Source organism: Thalassophryne amazonica, chromosome 9 (genome assembly GCF_902500255.1).
Source record: "Thalassophryne amazonica chromosome 9, fThaAma1.1, whole genome shotgun sequence".
NCBI lineage: Eukaryota > Metazoa > Chordata > Actinopteri > Batrachoidiformes > Batrachoididae > Thalassophryne > Thalassophryne amazonica.
The window spans coordinates 22,841,710-22,868,860 of record NC_047111.1 but is presented as its reverse complement, the minus strand read 5'-3'; the positions used below and the strand labels follow the sequence as shown (position 1 = coordinate 22,868,860).

At 48.1% G+C, this 27,151-nt stretch overlaps 1 protein-coding gene across 1 annotated transcript in view; it reads right to left on the bottom strand.

Moving 5' to 3' along the window:
• Nucleotides 1-3,162: 3,162 nt before the first annotated feature.
• Nucleotides 3,163-27,151, bottom strand: part of LOC117516877 (hexokinase-4-like) — a 35,621-nt gene continuing 11,632 nt past the window's right edge. The window contains exons 7-11 of the mRNA XM_034177762.1: nucleotides 27,041-27,140; nucleotides 26,731-26,914; nucleotides 25,555-25,710; nucleotides 4,875-5,108; nucleotides 3,163-4,160 (exon numbers count right to left, since the gene is read on the bottom strand). Coding sequence (XP_034033653.1) covers nucleotides 3,962-4,160; nucleotides 4,875-5,108; nucleotides 25,555-25,710; nucleotides 26,731-26,914; nucleotides 27,041-27,140 — 873 coding nt within the window. The 3' untranslated portion in view covers nucleotides 3,163-3,961. The remainder of the gene's footprint in view (nucleotides 4,161-4,874; nucleotides 5,109-25,554; nucleotides 25,711-26,730; nucleotides 26,915-27,040; nucleotides 27,141-27,151) is intronic.

Genomic DNA, 27,151 nt, shown 5'->3' with positions numbered 1-27,151 from the left:
ACAGGCAAAGGAGACCTCGGCCACACCGCACTACCAACCAAATCATTGCCTAAAATCAATGAAACCCCAGGAAGCGGCAGAACGGGGCGCACGCCTACAATCACCAGACCATTAATAAACCCACATTCTAACATAATTGTGGGCCTTGGCACGGAGACCACACCCAGCTCCATCCCATGCATAAGGACAGTCACCCGTTTCTGTAGCAGAGGAGAATGGAAGCACAGAAGCCACTATAAATGAATGTTTAGCTCCTGTGTCACGCAGCATCTTAATATGAATGCGCTGCTCGCTCCCCACAATGGACACATACGCATCATGGATGAAAGGAGCAAAAGCTTTATCGAACTTTTCCTTGGACTTATTGTTTGAAGCTGAAGGTACGTAAATTTTACGCCTGCTTTTAGACTTGAGCACAGGACACTGAGACTTCCGGTGACCTGTTGCCTGACAATAGTTACACCTGCTAGAGTGCCCTCTGAATGAAGCAGAGCGACCCTGCGCAAAGGTCTGCGAGTAGGAGCGACTTTCACTGACTATAGGCTTGGTCCTAGATGGAAAAATTTCACCCACAGCCCCCTTGTGAGTCAGGACATCTGCCAGCTTCGCTGCCTTCAGCGTGGTGCTGGGTTTCTGTTCAGTAACAGAAATAGCTACATGCTGAGGAATACAGTTCTTAAACTGCTCCAGGATCATCAACTGACAAACCCTCAAAAGTGTCAATATTCAAAGCAGAACACCAACGCTTAAATTGACGGGTTAAATCTCTAATTCCACATGAGTTTGACGTTCATTTTTCTCAAAATTCCCTGCGATAACCTTCTGGGACTAATTCGTAGGATTTTAGGACTGCGGCTTTTATTTTGGCATAATCCAGACACTCTGCAGCGCTCAACGCAGAATAAGCCTCCTCGGACTGCAACAACAAAGCTCTATCACAATCCGCCCAATTTTTAACATCTGCAATGCGCTCAAACAGAACGAAAAAGTATCTGGATCTTTTTCATTAAACTTTGGCATTAGGTGCAGACGAGCACCCGCGTCAAACGCGTTAGGAGCAGGCCGACAAACAGCAGAGGAAAATGATTCTTCACTCACCTCACCCATAACCTTACCATCCCGAATCAAATTCAATTTATAGAGTTCCAATTCCAATCTCATTTTTTCAGTCTTTTGTCTGACACGTTCCAATTGAACCTCTTTCAGCTTCAGTTCTCAGTCTCATTTGTTCCAAGTTCAGCATCTTTTCTGCTTTTCTCTTGTTCAATATGCAGCAACATTAATTCCTTACGCTGCTCAAAACTCAGTCCATCAAATGAAACAGACAACTCGGGTTCAGAATTGACATATAAACCCGACTGTTGCTCTCCCCCTCTCTGGACGCCTTTATTAAAAAGGCGCAGCAGTGATTATATCTTTACGTGTATTATTTCCCACTGTAATGCCATAGTGTTTCGCTATCTGCAATAAATGTTTCTTTTAACAATTTTCCAAAAAACTTTCAGAAGGAGTGGAGAAAAAATGCGAAACAGAAGCCATGGTTACAAAAAAAAAAAAAAGTAATGTGAACCGAACTGAATACAAACTGCCAATCTCACATCACCGAGGCTGAGGGCCAGCGCGTCCCTCGGAGTCCCCCGTCTTCTTGCGGTCTCATATGGTGGGTATTTATGCGCTAAAACCCGATGGGTCTGAGCAGCGACCAGCAAGCTGACAACCCCCAGAACACCACGGAGGCGCTCCCAAGCCGAAGCCACGTTCACCGCTGCCCTCACAAAACAAAAGCAGGCAAATCTCCTTATGAGAAAAGCCACCGAAGGACTCCGAAACACCATACAACACGAGACAGCACCTACCTTCACCTCATAAAAAAAAAAAAAAAACACAATTTAACTTCAAAACCTCTCGCGTGTCTCCACAAACAAACAAATGAATGCGCAATCAGCAGGTGCGCACCGGATTCTAATCATGTATAATCACCGCGCGGCAAAGCCCCAACACAAAAAACAGGCTAAAAACAAACTTTAACCAAATAAATTTACAAAAACTAAACGCGCTGACTACAAAAATTAAATTTAAAGGACGAGCCCACACTCTTGTCACGTGCCCGTGGCTCAAGAGGACAGTGACAAGGAGGAGACACAAACGAGAGGATTAGAAAAACAGAAGTATTTATTTACAACAGTTTTTAAATCAATAAATTAAAAGGTGCAAAAAAAAAAAAAAAAAAGGCGCTCTGTTACCGGTCGGCGCAGCGAGATGTTCTAGAAAGAGAGAGAGAGAGAGAGAACAAAATGAATTAGTTGGGCCCACTTAAATAAGAGACAGGAACACCGGGCCCAGGTGCCCCTGATTATGGGCCCGCCCCGCTACAGGACGGCGGGAGGTGGGTATAAAATATCCGGAATTAAGGACGTGAAACTGGACGGTTCCTTACAAATGACTTTGTCATGCTGTTAATGTTAGTGATTGTGTTGGGCAGCACGGTGTGTAAGCGGTTAGCACTGTTGCCTCACAACGAGAAGATCCCAGGTTTGATTCCCACCTGGTACTTTCGGTGTGGAGTTTGTATGTTTACGTGGTTTTGCTCCGTCTTCTTCCCATTTCCAAAGCCATGCAGGTTCGGTGAACTGGTGACTCAAAATTGACCATAGGTGTACAAGTGCTAGTCTTTCTACGTGTGTCTGCCCTGCGACAGAGTGGCGGCCTGTCCAGGGTGAACCTCGCCTCTCACCCAATGACCACTGGGATAAGCTCCACCCCCCATGACCCTTAACTGGAGTAAGAAAATTGTATAGAAAAATTAATGAGTGAAAGCTCAGTTCCATTAGCCATCGCCGATGGTCTTTGGTGCTCTTCATGGTTTCGGTAGGTTGGCTGGTCGATGCTGATTAGCCATGTCATGTCACGCTGGAACTTAAAATATTAGAAGTTTTTCTCCTCCTGCAATTTGAGATTTTGTGCTCCAAACATGATTTTATTTACATTTATTTTCACTCTTTTAAGCACCAAACGTGTACGACTGTCACAGTCGGTACGACCACCGGCGGTAGAGATCCTACCAAAACCCGTTCAACCAGCCCAGATCCAATGAAAGCATTTAAAGCAAGACCGACACATTCATGAGAAAATCTGCACATTTTGTAATACCACTTTTTTTTCTTTCTTTTCTTTTTTTTTTTGTGGAAGGCCACAAAAAAGTGTAAAAATTGTACATGATTTTAAAATTTTGCTTTAATATATATAAAAAAAATATGGAGAAAAATTGTGGTGCTTCATGCAGGGGATTTTGGACCCCATATTATTTTGTTAGTATTATAATTGTATTAGAGGCCTCTCTGGGCCCCTGTCACTTATGGGGCCCTAGAATCCTTCTCCCCTATTCTCCCCTTTTTGGCACCCCTGGCTTCATGTGATTTGGGCCCCATGCACTCAGGTCACTGCATGTTGGCCAGTAGAAGGAAATGTTTGTTGTGACAAAGTTTACTGCAGCAGTTAAAATTTAAAAAGTACCTGACAGCTCATTTTTGCAGGATGTTGTTTGCATTGTGAGGGAAATACACATAGAATTATTTGATTTGTGAGTCTGACGACCAACTCTGTGACACTGTATAACAACGCCGGCTCGGCGGCAGGTACACATGCTCTGTGTCCGCCAGGGTTCAGTCTGTCAAACGTCCGGATGCTGTGGGTCTGGAAAAATGCAAAAGGAGCACACCCACCAAACATTAAATTGGAACCACACTGATTACTGAAAGATACAAACTACATCACAAAGAACTTTCTCCTTGCAGATGGCTGATCATCTATTACATCACAAAGAACTTTATCCTTCTAGACAGGGTAGTTTGTATCCACGTTAAAAAACAAACAAAAACCCAACCCAAATATTGCATTCCCGTTTTGAGATATTTTCTTCTCAGAGTGCTGTGCATTCTAGCTAAAGGGTTTGTGGACATCATTAAGAGGTGGTTTGCTGCTCCTCGTCCTCCTCGTCATCACTATCACTGTCATCTAACAGGTGAGACTGCATACTGATCCGCTGCGTCACAGCGGTCACCATGGCGGCACCCTTCCCGCTGCCATCCTCCGAGACGAGGAAGGTGATGTCACAGTTGGGGGCAAGGAGACGCACCATCTCCTGGAGCTCTGCACTGAAGCTGGAGGGAAAGAGGAAGAATCAAGCAGATGAAGAGGACGACGAAGGAGAGAATTGCACTTCAAAGGATGAAAAATTTGCTTCAAATATTTACATTTTGTAAAATCTCAGTAAATGAAGAAATCATCAGAAGGCCGATGGATACCCTCAATATAAATGAACAAGTACATATACATCTGTCTGCCATGACTTTATCATGTGATGCCACTTTGAAGTCATTCAAATCATCATGCTCTAAAAAGATAAATAATGTGATTTTCTGGATAATAATTTCCTTGACCATTAATCAAACTACCCCAAAATCTAATCACCACTGGATATCTGTCCAAGTAATATTTCCACCAAGTTTGATCCATCTAGGCTTCTTGGTTTGTGAACTATAACCCCCCCCCCCCCCAAATTATTTTTCTGACCATGTTTTCTTGACTTAGGACCTTTGTTCAAGCTACTTCAAAATATAATCACTTCTCAATATCCATCAAAGTACTATTCCCACGAAATTTGATTCATCTAGGCTTCTTGTTTGTTGAACTATACAAGTAAAATAAACAGTTTTCTGACAATGCTTCCATTTATCTTGACCTAGGACCTTTGAAAAACTACTTCAAAGTACAATCACCTCTGGATATCTATCCAAGTAAGTCCTTCTGGGCTTCGTGGTGCGGCGGGTAATAAATAAAGTAAAAAAAAAAAAAAAAAACTTTTTTTTTCTAACCTGGGATGTTTTCTGTAGACGGACCCATCCACACCCACAGTGGTCTTTAAGTGATCCAGACCCCGGTTGGTACGGATACGGTTGGCAATGGTTGCCAGGGCGGTGGCACAGAGGCGGGCGGCGCGTGACGATACAGTGTCACAGACCAAACGCACCAGGCGACAGTCTGACAGATCCCACTTCAGACCCAACTTAGTGAGGATGTTCTGGGTGTTTTTCAGCACGTCCACCTGCCTTATGGACACAAACAAGATCTGATTGTTGTAGTTGTGTGCTGCTGTCACCTCTAGTGCAGCAAATAACTGAAACAATACTTCACATGGTGACACAAGCACCAAATCCAGCACAAATTCTCCTTAGACATTACTCTTTTGAAAAAACCGATGGGCCACTTGAATTTTCAATAGGGGGCCATGTAGGGTTCAATTTAATTTAATTTAATTTATTAAATTCACATATTTCACAACAACACAAATTAATCTAAATTCAAAATTAAAAGCAAGAAAAGCACAGTTAAAAGATAAAACACAGTAGAATAAAAAGAAATTACAAAGCAAACACAAACAGATTAAAAACTTAATGATAAGACAGTCTAAAAAAGTGGGTCTTCAGTCTTGATTTAAAAATCTCCACCGTGTCAGACTGCCGAATAACAGCAGGTAGATCATTCCAAAGAGCCGGACCACGGTTGAGAAGGCTCTATACCCCACAGACTTTTTGTTCATCCTCGGAACACACAGAAGCCCTGCGCCCTGCGAACGCAAAGGCCTCGCAGGTACGTAGGGCTTAACCAAGTCCGCCAAGTTGGAAGGCGCCAGTCCATGAACAATTTTATAAACCAACAATAAAACTTTAAAATCCAATCTGGCAGAAACCGGTAGCCAAAGAAGGGATGCCAGAATGGGAGTAATGTGGTCAAACCTTCTACTTTGTGTCAAAATTCTGGCAGCAGCATTCTGCACCAACTGAAGTCCTCGAATGCTAGACTGCGGCAGACCAGAAAATAAAGCATTACAATAATCCAATCTAGAAGAGACAAATGTGTGAATCAGAGTCTCAGCATCAGCCATAGACAGGATGGGGCAAATCTTTGCTATATTTCTCAGATGAAAGAAACCAGTCCTCGTAATGTCCCTAATGTGGAAGTCAAAGGACAACGTAGGATCAAAGATTACCCCAAGGTTCCTCACTTTGTCAGTATGATATATAACACATGAACCTAGGCTAAGCGCCAGCTGATCAAATTGGTGCCGATGTCTTGCTGGGCCAAGAACCATTATTTCAGTCTTATCAGAGTTCAAAAGTAGAAAGTTGCTAGACATCCAACTTCTCACTGCTGCAAGACAGTCCTGTAAAGATTTTATGTGGACAGGATTTCCAGCAGCTATCGGCATATACAACTGAGTATCATTAGCATAACAATGAAAAGCAACCCCGAAACGCCGCAAAATGTTCCCAAGGGGTGCCATATACAGGGAAAAAAGCAAGGGACCCAGAACGGATCCCTGCGGAACCCCGAACTTCATGCCCTTAAAGTCAGAGGTAGTGTCATTGCACAAAACACAATGGGAACGACCAGACAGATAAGACGTCAGCCACACAAGAGCAGTTCCAGTAATCCCAAAACAGTTTTCTAGCCTATCAAGTAGAATATGATGATCAACTTGTTGTGGAAAGTGTAGGAGCACAGACCCACAACAGGGGGCGCAAATGAACGGACAATGGATAAAGCCAAATACAACACTTTACTGTTGTGAAAATGCACAACAACAACAACAGATTACAATAGTGAGTCAAATACAAGATGTCATGTGGGCAGGCTCGAAGATAGGAGACATCAGTCCGAAGTCGAACCGGAACCACACGATTTCCTCCGCCACCGAACCCCGGGAATACTGGAGCCGCCAAGTCCCGAACTCCCAGGTGGCCACTGCCTCCGCGTGTCAGATCTGGTACTGCTGGCGAGGAGCAAACACAGTTAGAAGTGGGTGCGTGTGCACCCAGCAATACGTACGGTGGAAAACCACCTCCTCCTCTCGTCGAATAAAGAGTTCACAAAAAACGCTCAAGCAACAAAGGGTTATTATCTCACAACCAGCTGAGGTACGTTACCTTCAAGGTAGAACGATATCTCGGCAAAGAGGTGGAGATGTCGTCTGGCTGATATACCAATGCTGATCCTGTTGAGTGGTGACAGCTGTCAAGGATGATGAGCGTCAGCTGTCACCCTGGCTGCTCCTGTTAGGCGGCAGCGCCCTCTGGTGCCTGGAGCCCGCACTCCAGGCAGGGTGCCCTCTGGTGGTGGTGGGCCAGCAGTACCTCCTCTTCAGCAGCCCACACAACAGGACCCCCCCCTCAACGGGCGCCTCCTGGCGCCCGACCAGGCTTGTCCGGGTGGCGGCGGTAGAAGTCGGCCAGGAGGGCCGGGTCCAGGATGAAGCTCTTCTTCACCCAGGAGCGTTCTTCGGGGCCGTACCCCTCCCAGTCTACCAGATACTGGAAGCCCCGGCCCATCCGTCGGACATCCAAGAGCCGGCGCACAGTCCAAGCCGGCTCGCCATCGATGATCCGGGCAGGAGGTGGTGCCGGACCCGGAGTACAGAGGGGTGAGGTGTGATGTGGTTTGATTCGTGACATGTGAAAGACGGGATGGATCCGCAGCGAGGCCGGAAGCTGCAGCCTCACTGCGGCTGGACTGATGACCTTGAGAATTTTGAAGGGTCCTATGTATCGTTCCTGAAGTTTAGGGGAGTCCACTTGCAGGGGTATGTCCTTGGTAGACAACCACACTTCCTGCCCTGGACGATACGTAGGGGCCAGGGTCCGCCGTCGGTCTGCATGGGCCTTTGTCCTCCTCCGGGCCTTCAGCAAAGCAGAACGGGCGGCTCGCCACACCCGACGGCACTTCCGCAGGTGGGCCTGGACCGAGGGCACACCGACCTCTCCCTCAACCACTGGAAACAACGGGGGCTGATACCCTAGGCACACCTCAAAAGGGGAGAGGCCGGTGGCTGACGACACTTGGCTGTTGTGGGCATACTCGATCCAGGCCAGATGGGTACTCCAGGCCGCCGGGTGCGCGGCTGTCATGCAACGCAGGGTCTGCTCCATCTCTTGGTTGGCCCGTTCTGCTTGCCCGTTGGTTTGCGGATGATACCCGGAAGAGAGACTGACCGTGGCCCCCAGTTCCCGGCAGAAGCTCCTCCAGACATGCGAGTAGAACTGGGGACCGCGATCGGAGACGATGTCTGTTGGAATCCCATGCAGCCGGACGACGTGGTGGACCAGGAGGTCCGCTGTCTCCTGGGCCGTTGGGAGTTTCGGGAGGGCAACGAAGTGGGCCGTCTTGGAGAATCGGTCCACTATCGTGAGGATGACGGTGTTGCCCTGGGACGGCGGGAGGCCCGTGACAAAATCCAGGCCGATGTGAGACCAGGGGCGATGAGGCACGGGCAGCGGCTGTAGCAATCCCGATACCTTGCGATGGTCGGCCTTGCCCCTGGCGCAGGTGGTACAGGCCTGGATATAATCCCGGACGTCGGCTTTCAGGGACGCCCACCAGAAGCACTGCCGGACAACTGCCACGGTTCTTCGCACCCCTGGATGACAGGAGAGCTTAGAGCCGTGACAGAAGTCCAGGACTGCAGCCCTAGCTTCTGGTGGGACGTATAGTTTGTTCTTCGGCCCGGTTCCGGGGTCCGGGCTTCGTGCCAGGGCCTCCCGGACGGTTCTCTCCACGTCCCAGGTGAGGGTGGCCACGATAGCAGACTCCGGGATGATGGGTTCCGGTGGATCCGACAACTCCGTTTTGACTTCGTCTTCATGTGCCCGGGACAAGGCATCCGATCTCTGATTTTTGGTCCCGGGACGGTAGGTGATCCGGAAGTCAAAACGGCCGAAGAACAGTGACCAGCGGGCTTGCCTGGGATTCAGCCGCTTGGCGGTCCTGATATACTCCAGGTTCCGGTGGTCAGTGAAAACCGTGAATGGCACGGTCGTTCCCTCCAACAGATGTCTCCACTCTTCAAGAGCCTCTTTCACCGCAAGGAGTTCTCGATTGCCGATGTCATAGTTCCGTTCGGCCGGGGTCAACCTGCGGGAAAAATAGGCACACGGGTGAAGGACCTTATCGGTCTTCCCGCTCTGGGAGAGCACAGCTCCTATCCCTGAGTCCGAGGTGTCCACTTCAACCACCAACTGGCGACTAGGATCGGGCTGCACCAGAACAGGTGCAGACGAGAAGCGCCGTTTCAACTCCTTGAACGCGGCATCGCAACGACCCGACCAGGTGAAGGGGACTTTTGGTGAGGTCAGGGCTGTCAGGGGGCTAGCTACCTGACTATAGCCCTTAATGAACCTCCTGTAGAAATTAGCAAAGCCGAGGAACTGTTGCAGCTTCCTACGGCTAGTGGGTTGGGGCCAGTCTCTCACCGCCACAACCTTGGCTGGATCAGGAGCGACGGAGTTAGGGGAAATGATAAACCCCAGGAAGGACAAAGAAGTGCGGTGAAACTCGCACTTCTCGCCCTTCACAAACAGCCGGTTCTCCAACAACCGCTGCAGGACCTGACGTACATGCCGGACATGAGTCTCAGGATCTGGAGAAAAGATGAGTATATCGTCCAGATATACGAAGACGAATCGGTGCAGGAAGTCCCGCAAGACGTCATTAACTAATGCTTGGAACATCGCGGGAGCGTTTGTAAGACCGAACGGCATGACCAGGTACTCAAAGTGACCTAACGGGGTGTTAAATGCCGTCTTCCACTCGTCTCCCTTCCGGATCCGAACCAGGTGATACGCATTTCTAAGATCAAGCTTGGTGAATATCTTGGCTCCATGCAGGGGCGTGAACACAGAATCCAACAAGGGTAAGGGGTATCGGTTACGAACCATGATTTCGTTCAGCCCCCTGTAATCAATGCATGGACGTAGTCCGCCATCTTTTTTCCCCACAAAAAAGAAACCCGCACCCATCGGGGAGGTGGAATTCCGGATCAACCCGGTAGCCAAAGAGTCCCGGATGTAGGTCTCCATTGATTCGCGCTCAGGTCGTGAGAGGTTGTACAGCCTGCTGGACGGAAACTCAACGCCTGGAACCAAATCAATGGCACAATCATACGGGCGGTGCGGGGGAAGGGTGAGCGCCAGATCCTTGCGAAACACCTCCGCAAGGTCATGGTACTGCACCGGCACCGTCCCTAGATTGGGCGGGGCTCTGACCTCCTCCCTGGCCTGGGAACCGGGAGGAACCGAGGAACCTAAACATACCCGATGGCAGGTCTCGTTCCACTGAACCACTACCCCGGACGGCCAATCGATCCGGGGATTGTGTTTCAACATCCAAGGGAACCCTAGAATCACACGGGAGGTGGTCGGAGTTACAAAAAACTCGATCTCCTCCCTGTGATTTCCCGACACCACCAGGGTTACTGGTGGTGTCTTGTGAGTGATTGGAGGGAGTAGGGAGCCATCTAGTGCCCGCACCTGCACAGGCGAGGTAAGCGGCACCAGAGGGAGCCCTATCTCCCTGGCCCATTTGCTGTCTAGCAAATTCCCTTCAGAGCCCGTGTCCACCAGTGCTGGGGCCTTCAGGGTTAAATCCTCATAAAGGATTGTAACTGGGAGTCGTGTGGCGATGTGGGTGTGTCCCACGTGAATGTCTCGGCCCACCCCTAGCCCAGTTTCTAGGGGCGGGCGTTGGTGTTTTAACCGCTCGGGGCAGTCTCTTAGCTGATGCTCTATCGAGCCACAAACAAAACACGCTCCGCGGGCCAGCCTCCTCTGTCTATCTGGTGCCCTAAATGTGGCCCTGCTCGTGTCCATAGCTTCGTCAGCAGGGGGAGCTGTGACCACACATGGCGCGGGGGCCGTGGAGCGTGGGGAGGGCGGAACGCGATCGGAACCGGAAGGGAGAGGGACGGCGCGTGCCCGGCCACGCGCTTCGTCTCGTTCCCGACGGCGTTCTTCTAACCGATTGTCTAATCGTATAACGAGATCGATAAGCCCGTCTAAATCCCGCGGTTCGTCCTTAGCCACCAGGTGCTCCTTTAGAACCAATGACAGTCCGTTTACAAAGGCGGCGCGGAGGGCAGTGCTATTCCAGCCGGACCTCGCAGCCGCGATGCGGAAGTCGACTGCATAGGCAGCTGCGCTCCGGCGCCCCTGTCTCATTGACAGCAGCACGGCTGAAGCGGTCTCTCCTCTATTTGGGTGATCGAACACTGTTCTGAACTCCCTCACAAACCCATCATATGTCTGAAGGAGCCGTGAATTTTGCTCCCAGAGCGCTGTAGCCCAAGCGCGTGCCTCACCACGAAGCCGATTTATCACATAAGCTACTTTGCTAGCATCAGTCGCGTACATGACGGGACGCCGTGCGAAGACGAGCGAACACTGCATAAGGAAATCCGCGCACGTCTCCACACAGCCTCCGTACGGCTCTGGAGGGCTTATGTATGCTTCCGGGGAAGGTGGGAGGGGTCGTTGAACGACCAGTGGAACGTCACTGTTACGCACAGGGTCGACGGGAGGGAGAGCTGCAGTGGCACCCGGAGGGCGCGCTTCCACCTGCGCGGCGAGAGCCTCCACCCTGCGGTTCAGGAGGACGTTCTGCTCGGTCATCAAATCCAACCTAGTCGTGAAAGCGGTGAGGATCCGCTGCAACTCACCGATCACCCCTCCTGCGGACGCCTGCGCGCCCTGTTCTTCCATTGGCCATTCAACAGCCGGTTGACGCCCCTCGGGATCCATGACGCTGGCCGAGATATCCTGTTGTGGAAAGTGTAGGAGCACGGACCCACAACAGGGGGCGCAAAGGAACGGACAATGGATAAAGCCAAATACAACACTTTACTGTTGTGAAAATGCACAACAACAAAAACAGATTACAATAGTGAGTCAAATACAAGATGTCATGTGGGCAGGCTCGAAGATAGGAGACATCAGTCCGAAGTCGAACCGGAACCACACGATTTCCTCCGCCACTGAACCCCGGGAATACTGGAGCCGCCAAGTCCCGAACTCCCAGGCGGCCACTGCCTCCGCGTGTCGGATCTGGTACTGCTGGCGAGGAGCAAACACAGTTAGAAGTGGGTGCGTGTGCACCCAGCAATACGTACGGTGGAAAACCACCTCCTCCTCTCGTCGAATAAAGAGTTCACAAAAAACGCTCAAGCAACAAAGGGTTATTATCTCACAACCAGCTGAGGTATGTTACCTTCAAGGTAGAACGATATCTCGGCAAAGAGGTGGAGATGTCGTCTGGCTGATATACCAATGCTGATCCTGTTGAGTGGTGACAGCTGTCAAGGATGATGAGCGTCAGCTGTCACCCTGGCTGCTCCTGTTAGGCGGCAGCGCCCTCTGGTGCCTGGAGCCCGCACTCCAGGCAGGGCGCCCTCTGGTGGTGGTGGGCCAGCAGTACCTCCTCTTCAGCGGCCCACACAACACAACTGTGTCAAACGCAGCACTGAGATCCAACAACACCAATGCTGTAGTAGTATCCGAGTCCATTGCTCGCAGAAGATCATTAACTACTTTAATAAGTGCTGTTTCTGTGGAGTGATGTCTTCTAAAAGCAGAATGCAGTGGCTCAAAAAGGTCATTCTCAGTAAGATAGTCCACAAGCTGCCATGAAACCACCTTTTCCAGAATTTTAGAGCAGAATGATAGATTTGATATCGTCCTATAATTTTTCAATTCACCAGGATCAAGATTAGATTTCTTGAGTAGTGGTTTAACCACTGCAGATTTAAAACAATTTGGAACAGCTCCAGAGTTTAAAGAAAGGTTAACAATTTCCAGCACAGTCGGCCCAAGAATGGGCCAAAGATCCTTAAACAATTTTGTTGGTATAGGATCAAATAAACAAGTTGTGCTTCTAGTAGACATCACGAGTTTCGTCAGCACACCTTGTGAGATACTGTTAAATTCCGTGAATCTAGGTAGCACCTCAGAAGTAGGCCCCAGCTCAGTAGCTGGATACAATGATTCAACCAAAGTATGCTGAGATGTGCTCAACCTAATATCTTCTATTTTCTTTTCGAAATAGTCCAGAAAGTCCTGTGCTGAAAAAGAAGAACGACCAACAGGTGGCTGTCCATGAATAAGAAATGCCACCGTATCAAACAAGAACTTTGAGTTATGCTTGTTTTTGTTGATCAATTCAGAATAATACGCCTGCTTCGTAGCCAATAAAGCATGCTTAGAATCTAAAATAGCTTCACGCCACGCAAGGTGAAACACCTCTAGTTTGGAACTACGCTATTTCCGTTCCAACCGTCTAGCCTTCTTCCTAAGGTCACGCAAATAACTATTGAACCAGGGTGTCTGTGCTTTGGGAAGGCGTGGCTTTAATAGAGGAGGCGCAATCTTATCAAGTGTGGTTTTTAGCACTAAATTCAGGCTATCTGCAAGACTGTCTACTGACTGAAATTTCATCAAGCTTGAAGTTAGGATTTCAGGTAGTCTTGCTTCGAGTTCAGTCAAAGTTGAAGGTTTAATTTGTCGCCGCAATGATAGGCAAGGTTGTTGCTCCACTAAACGCGGCAGCGTAATTGTAAACCTAATAAGCGAGTGGTCAGAGACCGCTGATGCAAGAGGCAGGATGTCGATATTTGTGACAGCAAGGCCACGTGCAAGAACCAAATCCAGAGTATTACCACTGATATGCGTTGAACCATGAACGAACTGCTGAAATCCTAATGCATCCATGATTTCCATAAATGATTTACCGAGGGGATCAAAGAGCTTATTTATATGAATGTTAAAGTCACCAATAATCAAAATGTTGTCTACACTAGTTGAAAGACTAGAGATGAACGTGCCAAATTCATCTAAAAAATCAGAATATGGGCCAGGAGGCCTGTAGACAGTGACAATATAACATAGCTGATTTCCAGTTTTATGACCCTGACAGTACTTAGCATCATGGGCATAATGGAGAATCAGATGCTCAAATGAATTATATTTTTGACCCCCAACAGTTACTAAAGTAAACCTGGATTTATAAATAAAAGCAACACCCCCGCCTTTCTTCACATCACGTGAAACGTTACTAAAAGTGTACTCCGGTGGGCAGGCCTCATTCAGAGGAAGGACAGCTGTGGATTTAATCCAGGTTTCACATAATCCAAGCATATCCAGACGATGATCCACAATTAAGTCATTCACCAGCAACGACTTCAGAGACAATGATCTGATGTTAATGAGACCCAAACTAAGGATCTCGGTGGGATCAGCAGGTTTTAATGAGGTCATGCGGAAGTTCTGCTCCTCAGCATCCAGTGACGCAGCATGTTTCAACGGCCGGAGGAGCTCAGGTGAAACACCGTGTCTGAGAGCCCGCAGACGACAGCACCGGCGTAAAAACTCCGCCGCCCGGAGAAAGACCGGTGTCTGGTGTACCTGGAGAACCGTGTTGCGGAGTTGGAACAGTACACAAGGATGAACGACGTTATTATTACAGGAATTCATATTAAACCTCGATCCTACACACGGGCGGTGTCAGAAGACAGCGGAGGGGAGGCCAGTGAGCAGGAGGCCAGCTCAGTGGAACAACAGGTGGCTGACTTCCTGCAATCTAAAGGTATTCAAATGGACTGTAATAACATTGAAGCGTGCCACCCCCTGCCCAGGAGAGAGGATGGAGACAAGCGAGCTGTTATAATGAGGTTTGTCAACAGAAAACATAAAATGGCATTGTTAAAACAGGGACGGAAACTTAAAGGAACAAACGTATTCATCAATGAACATCTGACCAAAAGAAACGCAGACATCGCCAGGAAAGCTCATTTCTTAAAAAAGCAGGGAAAAATTCAACAGACATGGACATCCAACTGCAAAACATTTATCAAATTGAATGGAACACCAGAACAAGCGAAGGTTATGGTAATCGGGAACATCGAGGAACTGGACAAATACGACCAATAAGGTATGAGGACACAAACACATCACAACACCATGACACAGACCAGAGGAACCTATTCATCTACTACATCATCTACATCTGGAGACAAGAAGGATATAACTCAAAGGATTGCTGATCATGGAAAAGTAGAACTGAGAACATTTAAATACACAGACCACAATGTACTGGACTTGGTGTTGGGAAAGTGTAGGAACATGGACCCACAACAGGGGGCGCAAATGAACGGACAATGGAGAAAGTCAAATCACAAAGTTTTACTGTTGTGAATTCACACAACAAACACAACAGATTACAAATACAGCAGTAACCGAATTCCAATGGTGTCGTGTGGGCAGGCTCGACGATAGGAGACGTCTGTCCGAGTCGAACCGGAACCACCCAATTTCCTCTGCCACCGAACCCCGGGGATACTGGAGCCGCCAAGTCCCGAACCCCAGGTGGCCACTGCCTCCGCTCGTCGGATCCGGTACTGCTGGCAAGGAACAGAAACAGTCAGGTGTGGGTGCGGCTGCACCCAGCAACACACAGGGTGGAAACACCACCTCCACCTCTTGTCAGGAAAATACTGGTGAGTGCAGGAGTGTGAGTACTTATCCAAGAAGTCCAATACAATCTCCCGCTGTACTACTCACTATCTGCTATCCAACACACAAGCAACAAAGTATTATCGTCAAGAACACAATCGGCTGAGTACGTTACCTCCTTAGTAGAGCGATATCTCGGCAATGAGGTGGAGATGCCGTCCTGCTGATATACCTCCCTGTTGATTGATATCAGCTGTCTCAGGTGATGGGTGACAGCTGTCACCCTGGCTGCTCCTGTGAGGCGGCAGCGCCCTCCAGTGCCTGGAGCCCGCACTCCAGGCAGGGCGCCCTCTGGTGGTGGTGGGCCAGCAGTACCTCCTCTTCAGCGGCCCACACAACAGGACCCCCCCCTCAACGGGTGCCTCCTGGCGCACGACCAGGCTTGTCCGGGTGGCGACGGTAGAAGTCGGCCAGGAGGGCCGGGTCCAGGATGAAGCTCTTCTTCACCCAGGAGTGTTCTTCGGGGCCGTACCCTTCCCAGTCCACCAGATACTGAAAACCCCGGCCCATCCGTCGGACGTCCAGGAGCCGGCGTACAGTCCAAGCCGGCTCGCCGTCGATGATCCGGGCAGGAGGTGGTGCCGGACCCGGAGTGCAGAGGGGTGAGGTGTGATGAGGTTTGATTCTGGAAACATGGAATACTGGATGAATCCGCAGTGAGGCCGGAAGCTGAAGCCTCACTGCGGCGGGATTGATGACCTTGAGAATTTTAAACGGACCAATGTATCGTTCCTGTAGTTTCGGGGAGTCCACTTGTAGGGGAATGTCCTTGGTGGACAACCACACTTCCTGCCCAGGACGATACGTAGGAGCCGGGGTCCGCCGCCGGTCTGCATGGGTCTTCGCCCTCGTCCGGGCCTTCAACAAAGCAGAACGGGCGGCACGGCACACCCGACGGCACTTCCGTAGGTGGGCCTGGACCGAGGGCACACCGACCTCTCCCTCAACCACCGGAAACAACGGGGGCTGGTACCCCAAACACACCTCAAAAGGGGAGAGGCCGGTGGCTGATGATACTTGACTGTTGTGGGCGTACTCGATCCAGGCCAGGTGGGTACTCCAGGCCGTCGGGTGCGCGGCTGTCACACAACGTAGGGTCTGCTCTATCTCTTGGTTGGCCCGTTCTGCTTGCCCGTTGGTCTGGGGGTGATACCCGGACGAGAGACTGACCGTGGCCCCCAGTTCCCGGCAGAAGCTCCTCCAGACGTGCGAGGAGAACTGGGGACCGCGATCGGAGACGATGTCTGATGGTATCCCATGCAGACGGACAACGTGGTGGACCAGGAGGTCCGCTGTCTCCTGGGCCGTTGGTAGCTTCGGGAGGGCCACGAAGTGGGCCGCCTTGGAGAACCGGTCCACTATCGTGAGGATGACGGTGTTTCCCTGGGACGCCGGAAGGCCCGTGACAAAATCCAGGCCGATGTGAGACCAGGGGCGATGAGGCACGGGCAACGGCTGTAGCAATCCCGATGTCTTGCGGTGGTCGGCCTTGCCCCTGGCGCAGGTGGTATAGGCCTGGATGTAACCCCGGACGTCGGCCTCCAGGGACGCCCACCAGAAGCGCTGCCGGACGACTGCCACGGTTCTTCGCACCCCAGGATGACAGGAGAGCTTAGAACCGTGACAGAAGTCCAGAACTGCAGCCCTGGCTTCTGGTGGGACGTAGAGTTTATTCTTCGGTCCGGTTCCGGGGTCCGGGTCTCGTGTCAGGGCCTCCCGGACGGTCTTCTCCACGTCCCAGGTGAGGGCGGCCACGATAGTGGACTCCGGGATGATGGGATCCGGAGGATCCGACGACTCCGTTCTGACTTCATCTTCATGTACCCGGGACAAAGCATCCGATCTTTGATTTTTGGTCCCGGGACGGTAGGTGATCCGGAAGTCAAAATGGCCGAAGAACAGTGACCAGCGGGCTTGCCTGGGATTCAGCCGCTTGGCGGTCCTGATATACTCCAGGTTCCGGTGGTCAGTGAAAACCGTGAATGGCACGGACGTTCCCTCCAACAGATGTCTCCACTCCTCAAGAGCCTCTTTCACCGCAAGGAGTTCTCGATTGCCGACGTCATAGTTCCGTTCGGCTGGGGTCAACCTGCGGGAAAAATAGGCACACGGGTGAAGGACCTTATCGGTCTTCCCGCTCTGGGACAGCACGGCTCCTATCCCTGAGTCCGAGGCGTCCACTTCAACCACTAACTGGCGACTAGGATCGGGCTGCACCAGAATGGGTGCAGACGAGAAGCGCCGTTTCAACTCCTTGAACGCGGCATCGCAACGATCCAACCAGGTGAAGGGAACTTTTGGCGAGGTCAGGGCTGTCAGGGGGCTAACTACCTGACTGTAGCCCTTAATGAACCTCCTGTAGAAATTAGCAAAGCCTAAGAACTGTTGCAACTTCCTACGGCTCGTGGGTTGGGGCCAGTCTCTCACCGCCGCAACCTTGGCCGGATCAGGAGCGACGGAGTTGGAGGAGATGATGAACCCCAGCAAGGACAAAGACGTGTGGTGGAACTCACACTTCTCGCCCTTCACAAACAGCCGGTTCTCCAACAACCGCTGCTGGACCTGACGTACATGCCTGACATGGGTCTCAGGGTCCGGAGAAAAGATGAGTATATCGTCTAGGTATACGAAGACGAACCGGTGCAGGAAATCCCGCAAGACATCATTAACCAACGCTTGGAAAGTCGCGGGAGCGTTTGTGAGACCGAACGGCATGACCAGGTACTCAAAGTGACCTAACGGGGTGTTAAATGCCGTCTTCCACTCGTCTCCCTTCCGGATCCGAACCAGGTGATACGCGTTTCTAAGATCGAGCTTAGTGAATATTTGGGCTCCATGCAGGGGCGTGAACACTGAATCCAACAGGGGCAACGGGTATCGATTGCGAACCGTGATCTCGTTCAGCCCCCTATAATCAATGCATGGACGAAGTCCGCAGTCTTTTTTACCCACAAAAAGAAACCTGCACCCATCGGGGAGGTGGAATTCCGGATCAACCCGGCGGCTAACGAGTCCCGGATGTAGGTCTCCATTGATTTGCGCTCAGGCCATGAGAGGTTGTACAGCCTGCTGGACGGGAACTCACTGCCCGGAACCAAATCGATGGCACAATCATAAGGATGGTGGGGGGGAAGGGTGAGCGCCAGATCCTTGCTGAACACGTCGACAAGGTCATGGTACTCCACCGGCACCGTCCTCAGATTGGGCGGGACCCTGACCTCCTCCTTAGCCTGGGAGCCGGGAGGAACCGAGGAACCTAAACATACCCGATGGCAGGTCTTGCTCCACTGCACCACTACCCCGGACGGCCAATCGATCCAGGGATTGTGCTTTAACATCCAGGGGAACCCTAAAACCACACGGGAGGTAGCAGGAGTCACAAAAAACTCGATCTCCTCCCGGTGATTTCCTGACACCACCAGAGTTACAGGTGGTGTCTTATGCGTGATCAGAGGGAGTAGGGAGCCATCTAGTGCCCGCACCTGCACAGGCGAGGTGAGTGCCACCAGAGGGAGCCCTATCTCCCTGGTCCATCTGCTGTCCAACAGATTCCCCTCCGAGCCCGTGTCCACCAGTGCTGGGGCCTTCAGGGTTGAGTCCTCATAAAGGATCGTAACTGGGAGTCGTGTGGCGATGTGGGTGTGTCCCACGTGAATGTCTTGACCCACCCCTAGCCCAGTCTCTAGGGGCGGGCGTTGGTGTTTAACCGCTCGGGGCAGTCTCTTACGTGGTGCTCTGTCGAGCCACAAACAAAACAAGCTCCGTGGGCCCGCCTCCTCTGTGCATCTGGTGCCCTAAATGTTGCCCTACTCATGTCCATAGCTTCGTCAGCAGGGGGAGCTGTGGCCCCACGGAGCGGAGGGGCCGTGGAGCGTGGGGAAGGCAGAGCGCGGTCGGAACCGGAAGGGAGAGGGACGCGCGTGCCCGGCCACGCCCTTCGTCTCGTTCCCGCCGACGTTCTTCTAACCGGTTGTCTAATCGTATGACAAGATCGATGAGCCCATCTAAATCCCGCGGTTCGTCCTTAGCCACCAGGTGCTCCTTAAGAACCAATGACAGTCCGTTTACAAAGGCGGCGCGGAGGGCAGCGCTATTCCAGCCGGACCTCGCAGCCGCGATGTGGAAGTCGACTGCATAGGCAGCTGCGCTCCGACGCCCCTGTCTCATCGACAGTAGCACAGTTGAAGCGGTTTCTCCTCTATTGGGGTGATCGAAACACGGTTCTGAACTCCCTCACAAACCCATCATATGTCTGAAGGAGCCGTGAATTTTGCTCCCAGAGCGCTGTAGCCCAAGCGCGTGCCTCGCCGCAAAGCAGGTTTATTACATAAGCTACCTTGCTAGCATCGGTCGCGTACATAACTGGACGCTGTGCGAAGACGAGCGAACACTGCATAAGGAAATCCACGCACGTCTCCACACAGCCTCTGTACGGCTCTGGGGGGCTTATGTATGCTTCCGGGGAAGGTGGGAGGGGTCGTTGAACGACCAGCGGAACGTCAATGTTACGCACAGGGTCTACGGGAAGGAGAGCCGCAGCGGCGCCCGGAGGGCGCGCTTCCACCTGCGCGGCGAGAGCCTCCACCCTGCGGTTCAGGAGGACGTTCTGCTCGGTCATTAAATCTAACCAAGTCGTGAAAGCGGTGAGGATCCGCTGCAACTCACCGATTACCCCTCCTGCGGACGCCTGCGCGTCCTGTTCTTTCATTGGCCATTCAACAGCCGGTTGACGCCCCTCGGGATCCATGACGTTGGCCGAGATATCCTGTTGGGAAAGTGTAGGAACACGGACCCACAACAGGGGGCGCAAATGAACGGACAATGGAGAAAGTCAAATCACAAAGTTTTACTGTTGTGAATTCACACAACAAACACAACAGATTACAAATACAGCAGTAACCGAATTCCAATGGTGTCGTGTGGGCAGGCTCGACGATAGGAGACGTCTGTCCGAGTCGAACCGGAACCACCCGATTTCCTCTGCCACCGAACCCCGGGGATACTGGAGCCGCCAAGTCCCGAACCCCAGGTGGCCACTGCCTCCGCTCGTCGGATCCGGTACTGCTGGCAAGGAACAGAAAGTCAGGTGTGGGTGCGGCTGCACCCAGCAACACACAGGGTGGAAACACCACCTCCACCTCTTGTCAGGAAAATACTGGTGAGTGCAGGAGTGTGAGTACTTATCCAAGAAGTCCAATACAATCTCCCGCTGTACTACTCACTATCTGCTATCCAACACACAAGCAACAAAGTATTATCGTCAAGAACACAATCGGCTGAGTACGTTACCTCCTTAGTAGAGCGATATCTCGGCAATGAGGTGGAGATGCCGTCCTGCTGATATACCTCCCTGTTGATTGATATCAGCTGTCTCAGGTGATGGGTGACAGCTGTCACCCTGGCTGCTCCTGTGAGGCGGCAGCGCCCTCCGGTGCCTGGAGCCCGCACTCCAGGCAGGGCGCCCTCTGGTGGTGGTGGGCCAGCAGTACCTCCTCTTCAGCGGCCCACACAACACTTGGAGCACGATATAGACCCGGACAATAATTTCTTCTCAAATATCAGTGACAGTTGTTGCTATTATACAGATGAACAGTTTAATCGGATCATTAAAACGGATAAATTATCAATAATCCATTTCAACAGCAGAAGTCTATATGCAAACTTTAACAACATTAAAGAATATTTAAGTCAATTTAAAAAATATTTAACATAATTGCTATATCAGAAACATGGATCAATGAAGATAAAGGAATGGATTTTGAACTGGATGGATATGAATGTCATTGTGTAAACAGAAAGAATAAGAGTGGAGGAGGAGTGGCTGTGTATGTGGATAAGAACATGGATTATAAAATAGTAGACAATATGACAACTGTGATTGATAACTTATTAGAATGTATAACTATTGAAATATGTGAAGAAAAAAGCAAAAATGTATTAGTCAGCTGTATATATAGAGCACCAGGATCTAGTATTGAAACATTCACTGACTGTATGGGAAAAATGTTCTCAAAAACTAATCAAAAAACTGTGTTCATTTGTGGTGACTTAAATATTGATCTGCTCAATCCAAATAAGCATAAAATAACAGATGAATTTATCAGTATAATGTACAGTATGAGTTTATATCCAAAAATCACCAGGCCAAGCAGAATTACATCCCATAGTGCTACCTTAATTGATAATATATTCAGCAATGATATTGAGAATAACACTGTGAGTGGATTATTAATCAATGACATTAGTGATCATCTACCAGTTTTCATCGTTTATAATAGAAACCATCGGCGGAATCAGCCAGAGGAGAAAATAAAATACAGGCGAGTGCGGACAGAGGAAAACATGAACACACTAAAGAAGGATTTACAGGAGCAAAACTGGGAAAAGGTATACAGTGAAAGTGATGTTGATAGTGCATATGAAACTTTTTTACAAATATTTACATCATTATATGATAAAAATTGTCCAATTAAACAAGACTACAGAAAACAAAAAATCCAAGATCGACCATGGATGACGAAAGGGTTACGAAATGCATGTAATAAGAAAAATACACTGTATAGAGAATTCATAAAACTAAAGACTAAAGAGGCAGAAAATAGATATAAGAAATACAAAAATAGATTAACTAATATTATACGGGTATGTAGGAAGGAATATTATAGTAACATATTATATAATAACAAAAACAATATTAAAGGAATATGGGATATATTAAATAGCATTATCAAAAATGGTAATAAAAACAGAGTTACCCTCAGTATTTCATTGATAATAATGTCAAGAAGGAAAATAAGGATGAGGTAGTCAACGGTTTTAATACTTTTTTTGTAAATATTGGACCAAGCTTGGCAGATAAAATTCCTGATTCCCAACCTGAGGATTGGGATAATAATCTCATAGAAAGAAATCCCTGTTCAATGTTCCTCACAGCAGTGGATGGAAAAGAAATTATAGACATTGTGAATAATTGTAAATATAAAACATCTACCGATTTAAATGAAATTGATATGGTGGTTGTAAAACAGGTCATTGAATGGATTGTAGAACCATTAACATACATCTGTAACTTATCATTTCAAACCGGTAAATTTCCCAATCAAATGAAGATAGCTAAGGTTGTGCCGCTGTATAAGACTGGGGATAGACACCACTTCACAAATTATAGACCTGTTTCTTTGCTTCCACAATTTTCCAAATTATTAGAAAAGTTATTCAATAATAGATTAGACAAATTCATAAATAAACATAAACATTACTGATAGTCAATATGGATTCAGAGCACATAGTTCAACATCACTTGCATTAATAGAATCAGTTGAGGAGATTACAAACGCCATAGACCACAAATTACATTCAGTTGGAATATTTATAGACCTTAAAAAGGCTTTTGATACAATCAATCATGACATATTAATCAATAAACTTGAACAGTATGGGATTAGGGGGTTGGTGTTGCACTGGGTGAGAAGCTACTTAAGTAACAGAAAACAGTTTGTGAAGTTGGGGGAATATACATCATCATGCTTGGACAATGCTTGTGGTGTCCCACAGGGGTCAGTATTGGGTCCAAAACTGTTTCTAATTTATATTAATGATATTGTCAATGTTTCCAAAATATTAAAATTAGTATTATTTGCAGATGACACAAGCATTTTTTGTTCAGGGGGGGATTTGCAGGAGTTACTGAGGAGGATCAGTATAGAAATGGGGAAAATTGAAAATATGGTTTGACAGAAACAAATTATCATTAAACTTAAGTAAAACAAAATACATGTTATTTGGCTATTGTAATACAGACATACAGGTTCAGTTACAAGTCGAGGGGGTAGATATTGAAAGGGTACATAAAAATAAGTTTCTGGGGGTGATAATAGATGATAAGATAAACTGGAAGACTCATATAAAACATATACAAAGTAAACTGTCAAGAAGCATTTCAGTTCTAAACAAAGCGAAACATATTCTGGACCACAACTCACTCCGCATTCTTTACTGCTCATTGGTTTTACCATATTTACAGTACTGTGCAGAGGTATGGGGTAATACTTATAAAGGTACAACACAATCACTATCAGTAATGCAGAAAAGAGCTATAAGAATTATTCATAATACTGGCTATAGAGATCATACAAATCCACTATTTTTACAATCCAAATTCTTAAAATTCACAGACTTGGTTCATTTTCAAACAGTACAAATCGTGTATAAAGCAATAAACAATTTACTTCCAGCAAATATTAAAAATATGTTTTTAACAGATCAGGGGATTGCAATCTGAGGGGGAAATTTAATTTAAAGCATCAGTGGGCACGAACAACATTAAAAGGTTTCTGTATTTCTGTCTGTGGGGTGAGGATGTGGAACAGATTGGGAGTGGGGCTCAAGCAATGTCCAAGCATGAACCAGTTCAAACTGCGGTACAAAAATATGTTTTTTTCTAGGTATAGGGAGGAGGAAGGGTAATGAGGGTTAGGGTGTTTTTGTTTTTTGCTTCGGCTTGTAAATATATAGTATTTTGTATGTAAGTAGGTATGTGTAGGTGTATATTTATGTTTGTATATATATATATATATCGGTTTAGGTGTGTAGAAATCTATGTGTATATGTGGCAAAGGGTATCACTGGTTGTGGGGAAGAAGGGGTAGGGATAAATAAGCTGATGCTTCACCCTACCCCTTTTCGGACATGTTGGGTACACAGTAGGAACTTTTTTGTTGTTGTCTTAACTGATCTATCTTGTAATTGTTGTTGTATCAAATGTTCGAAATAAACAGTTTTCATTCATTCATTCCTTCATTCATTCATTCAGAGGCAGCAGCAGGAAGCTGCAGCACAAACGGGCACAGCTTTAGCGGAGCTGGTCCGGTCATCAGTTCAGGAACAGGACAAATCCAGCAGCCTCTCGTGCGCAAAAATATTGTCCATCACAGAGGCAGCGAGGATCAGACCCTCTAGTGAAGGCTGCCAGGTAAAACTTAAGTTTCACCAACAGACCGCTCCGCTTTCCGCGCCTTCTAAAGCGCCTCCTCCGGAGAGGAACGCAAGGAAAACGGAGCAGGTGGAGCGGGACGTCCGCAAGCACAGGTGGCAGAGCAGGGCGGGGCCCTCCAAGCCCGGACCCAGACGACAGCAGCGGCTCATAAAGAGCATTAATGTCCAAGAGAGACTGGCGACCATACACAAGCAAGGCTGAAGTGTCCCGGCAGAACACACAGAGCAAAAACACAGCACCAAATAACAAAAAACCCGACGAGCGACAGGGCTGACGGCATGCCAAACACACAGGCGGCATCTTCCTCAATTGAAGAATTACACAGGGGTAAAAATATAAAAATGCTCCAATTATATTAAAAACTATACCACATTATTTGTCTGATCATAAAGATTCCAAACAGGTATAGTTTGGACTATCTATGACTAAATGTTATGGAGTTATGGGGTAAAAACCTTAAGAATGGTGACAAAGGTCAATTTCCGTTTGTACAGCGGTCAAAAGTTAAAGTTGCTCCAATTTGAGAAAAAAATGGTGCAAATTGTTGATTGAGCTACTTGGATTAATAAATGGAATAGTTTTGACTGTGTTGAATGTTTGGTATCTAAAGTAAAGGTCAAATAATGTTGACGTCCATTGAGTTCTATGACGTGACATACCCCGTAACGTGAAAACTAAGCATGACACGTGGTGCAAATTAACTCAACCAGTAATTTACATCACCTTTGAACAAAACTGGAGCAACTCTAACTTTTGACCCCTGTACAAACTGAAACTGAACTTTGTCACCATTCTTGTTATTTTAACCCCATAACTCCATAACATTCAGTCACAGATAGTCCAAACTATACCTTTTTGGAATCTTTATGATCAGACAAATAATGTGGTATAATTTTCAATATGACTGGAGCCTTTTTATATTTTGACCCCTATGTAATTCTTCAATTGACCCCTATGTGGCCGCCTATTGAAAATTCAAGTGGCCTGTCAGTTTTTTCAAAAGAGTAATATCTAAGGTGTTCTTTTGCCAAATTTTGTGCTTGTATCACCATGTGAAGGATTCCTCTGTAAATATTCTGTTATCTGCTGCACTACTGCTCACATTTAGACAAAAAGCTTCAGTCGTGACTCTGCCTGTATTTGGTATAAAATTCAACAATGGTAACTCACTCTTCTATCTCGGAGATGAAACTGGTCTGGAAGCTTCCTGGTGTTAACAGACACTTTGACGTTTGTCCCTGAAACAGCAGATTCTGCTCCGTCAGCTTCACAAGCAGCAGTCGAACGATCTCGCCCATATACATCCCGCTGATCATCTTCTCAAACCTGCAGCCCACAAATGTCATCAGAGCAGAGGTTTAGTTGAATTTAACACTTTAAGTTGTGGAAGTGGCGATTTTGTATTTTGTTTTTTTAGTCCAGTGTTGTTTCCTTCATATTTTCCCTTATTTGTTTGTGTCCTCCAACAGAGGAGGGCAGAGCTAAAATAATCTCACCTGGAAATGAGATAAATAGCTGAAAGGGTAATGGACGGCGTGTGATGGACATTTGACGGTCGACGGTTGCTGAGTTGAGGAAAAGCTACGATCTGAGCGTGCATCAAAAATTCAACTTTTTTCTTTAACATTGTCAGCTGTGTTTTCCTTTTATTTTTTCAACAACCTGCTTTATGATGTCATAAATGTCAACAATATTCACCCAAATTTAACTCCTGAACTGTCTCTCTAATTTCATAATTGCAATTTGTGCAGAGTCATTGTTTCTGCCAACTGACGGAGGAAGGCGGAGCTTATGTGATCGCCACGTCGGCCTGCGGAAATGAGACCTGAAAAGTAACGGACAGGTTTAAAAACTTTTTTTTTTTTTTTTTGACAGGCTTTGATTCAGAAACGATCTTTTACCTCGTGTTGGTCAGATTAGACATTACCCCACTGAAGCTCCTTGGGGTGACTTAAGTTGTGATTTGGCGCGATATAAATAAACAGACTTGAACTGAAGCTCTTTAACATTAACAGAGAAATTTTCCCTTCATCCCTTTTTCACATCATGCTTTGTGATGTCATAAAAGTCTAGGCTAGCCACACAGATGTCATTGGAGAATTTTTTGCGAACTGATAGAAGAAGGCGTGGCTTATGTGATCGCCACCTCTGTCTGTCTGTAGAATTAATATCTGAAAAGTAACAGACAGTTTAAAACAATGTTTTGTGGCTTGATGCACTTTGGTTCAGGAAAGATCTGGTTACATCGCAAAGGTTTTACATTCATCTCTTTTATATTGTAGATATTTTCTCATGTGCTTTTATTTCTTTTGATGACAGTCCAGTGTGAATAACAGCCAGACGTACGTGTGGACTCCAGGATTGATGGATGTTTTGTCCACCACCACGTCAAACTCCGTCTTGATGTCTTTCAGCGAGCCGTCGTCTCCGAAGCCGCCCCACTCGGTGTTAATGCACATCCGCCCGTCCTCACCCTCCACGCGCTTCACGTTCCGTATCTCCTCCATATAGCAGGCGTTGGTTCCTGTACCTAAGGGGGTGGGGGGGGGGGGGGGGGAGGTGGTCAACCAACAAGGACAAGAACCAGGATTAGGAAGTGACCAACATGTTCCTCGGTGGTCATGAAGCCTCTTTTCTGGATGAGGTGGATGTTTACCAATGATCATTCCGATCTCACAGTTCTGGTCGATGTAGCCACAGCTCATCATTATACCAACAGTGTCGTTCACCATGGCAACCGGACCGATGTCAAAGTCCTGAGGTGAAG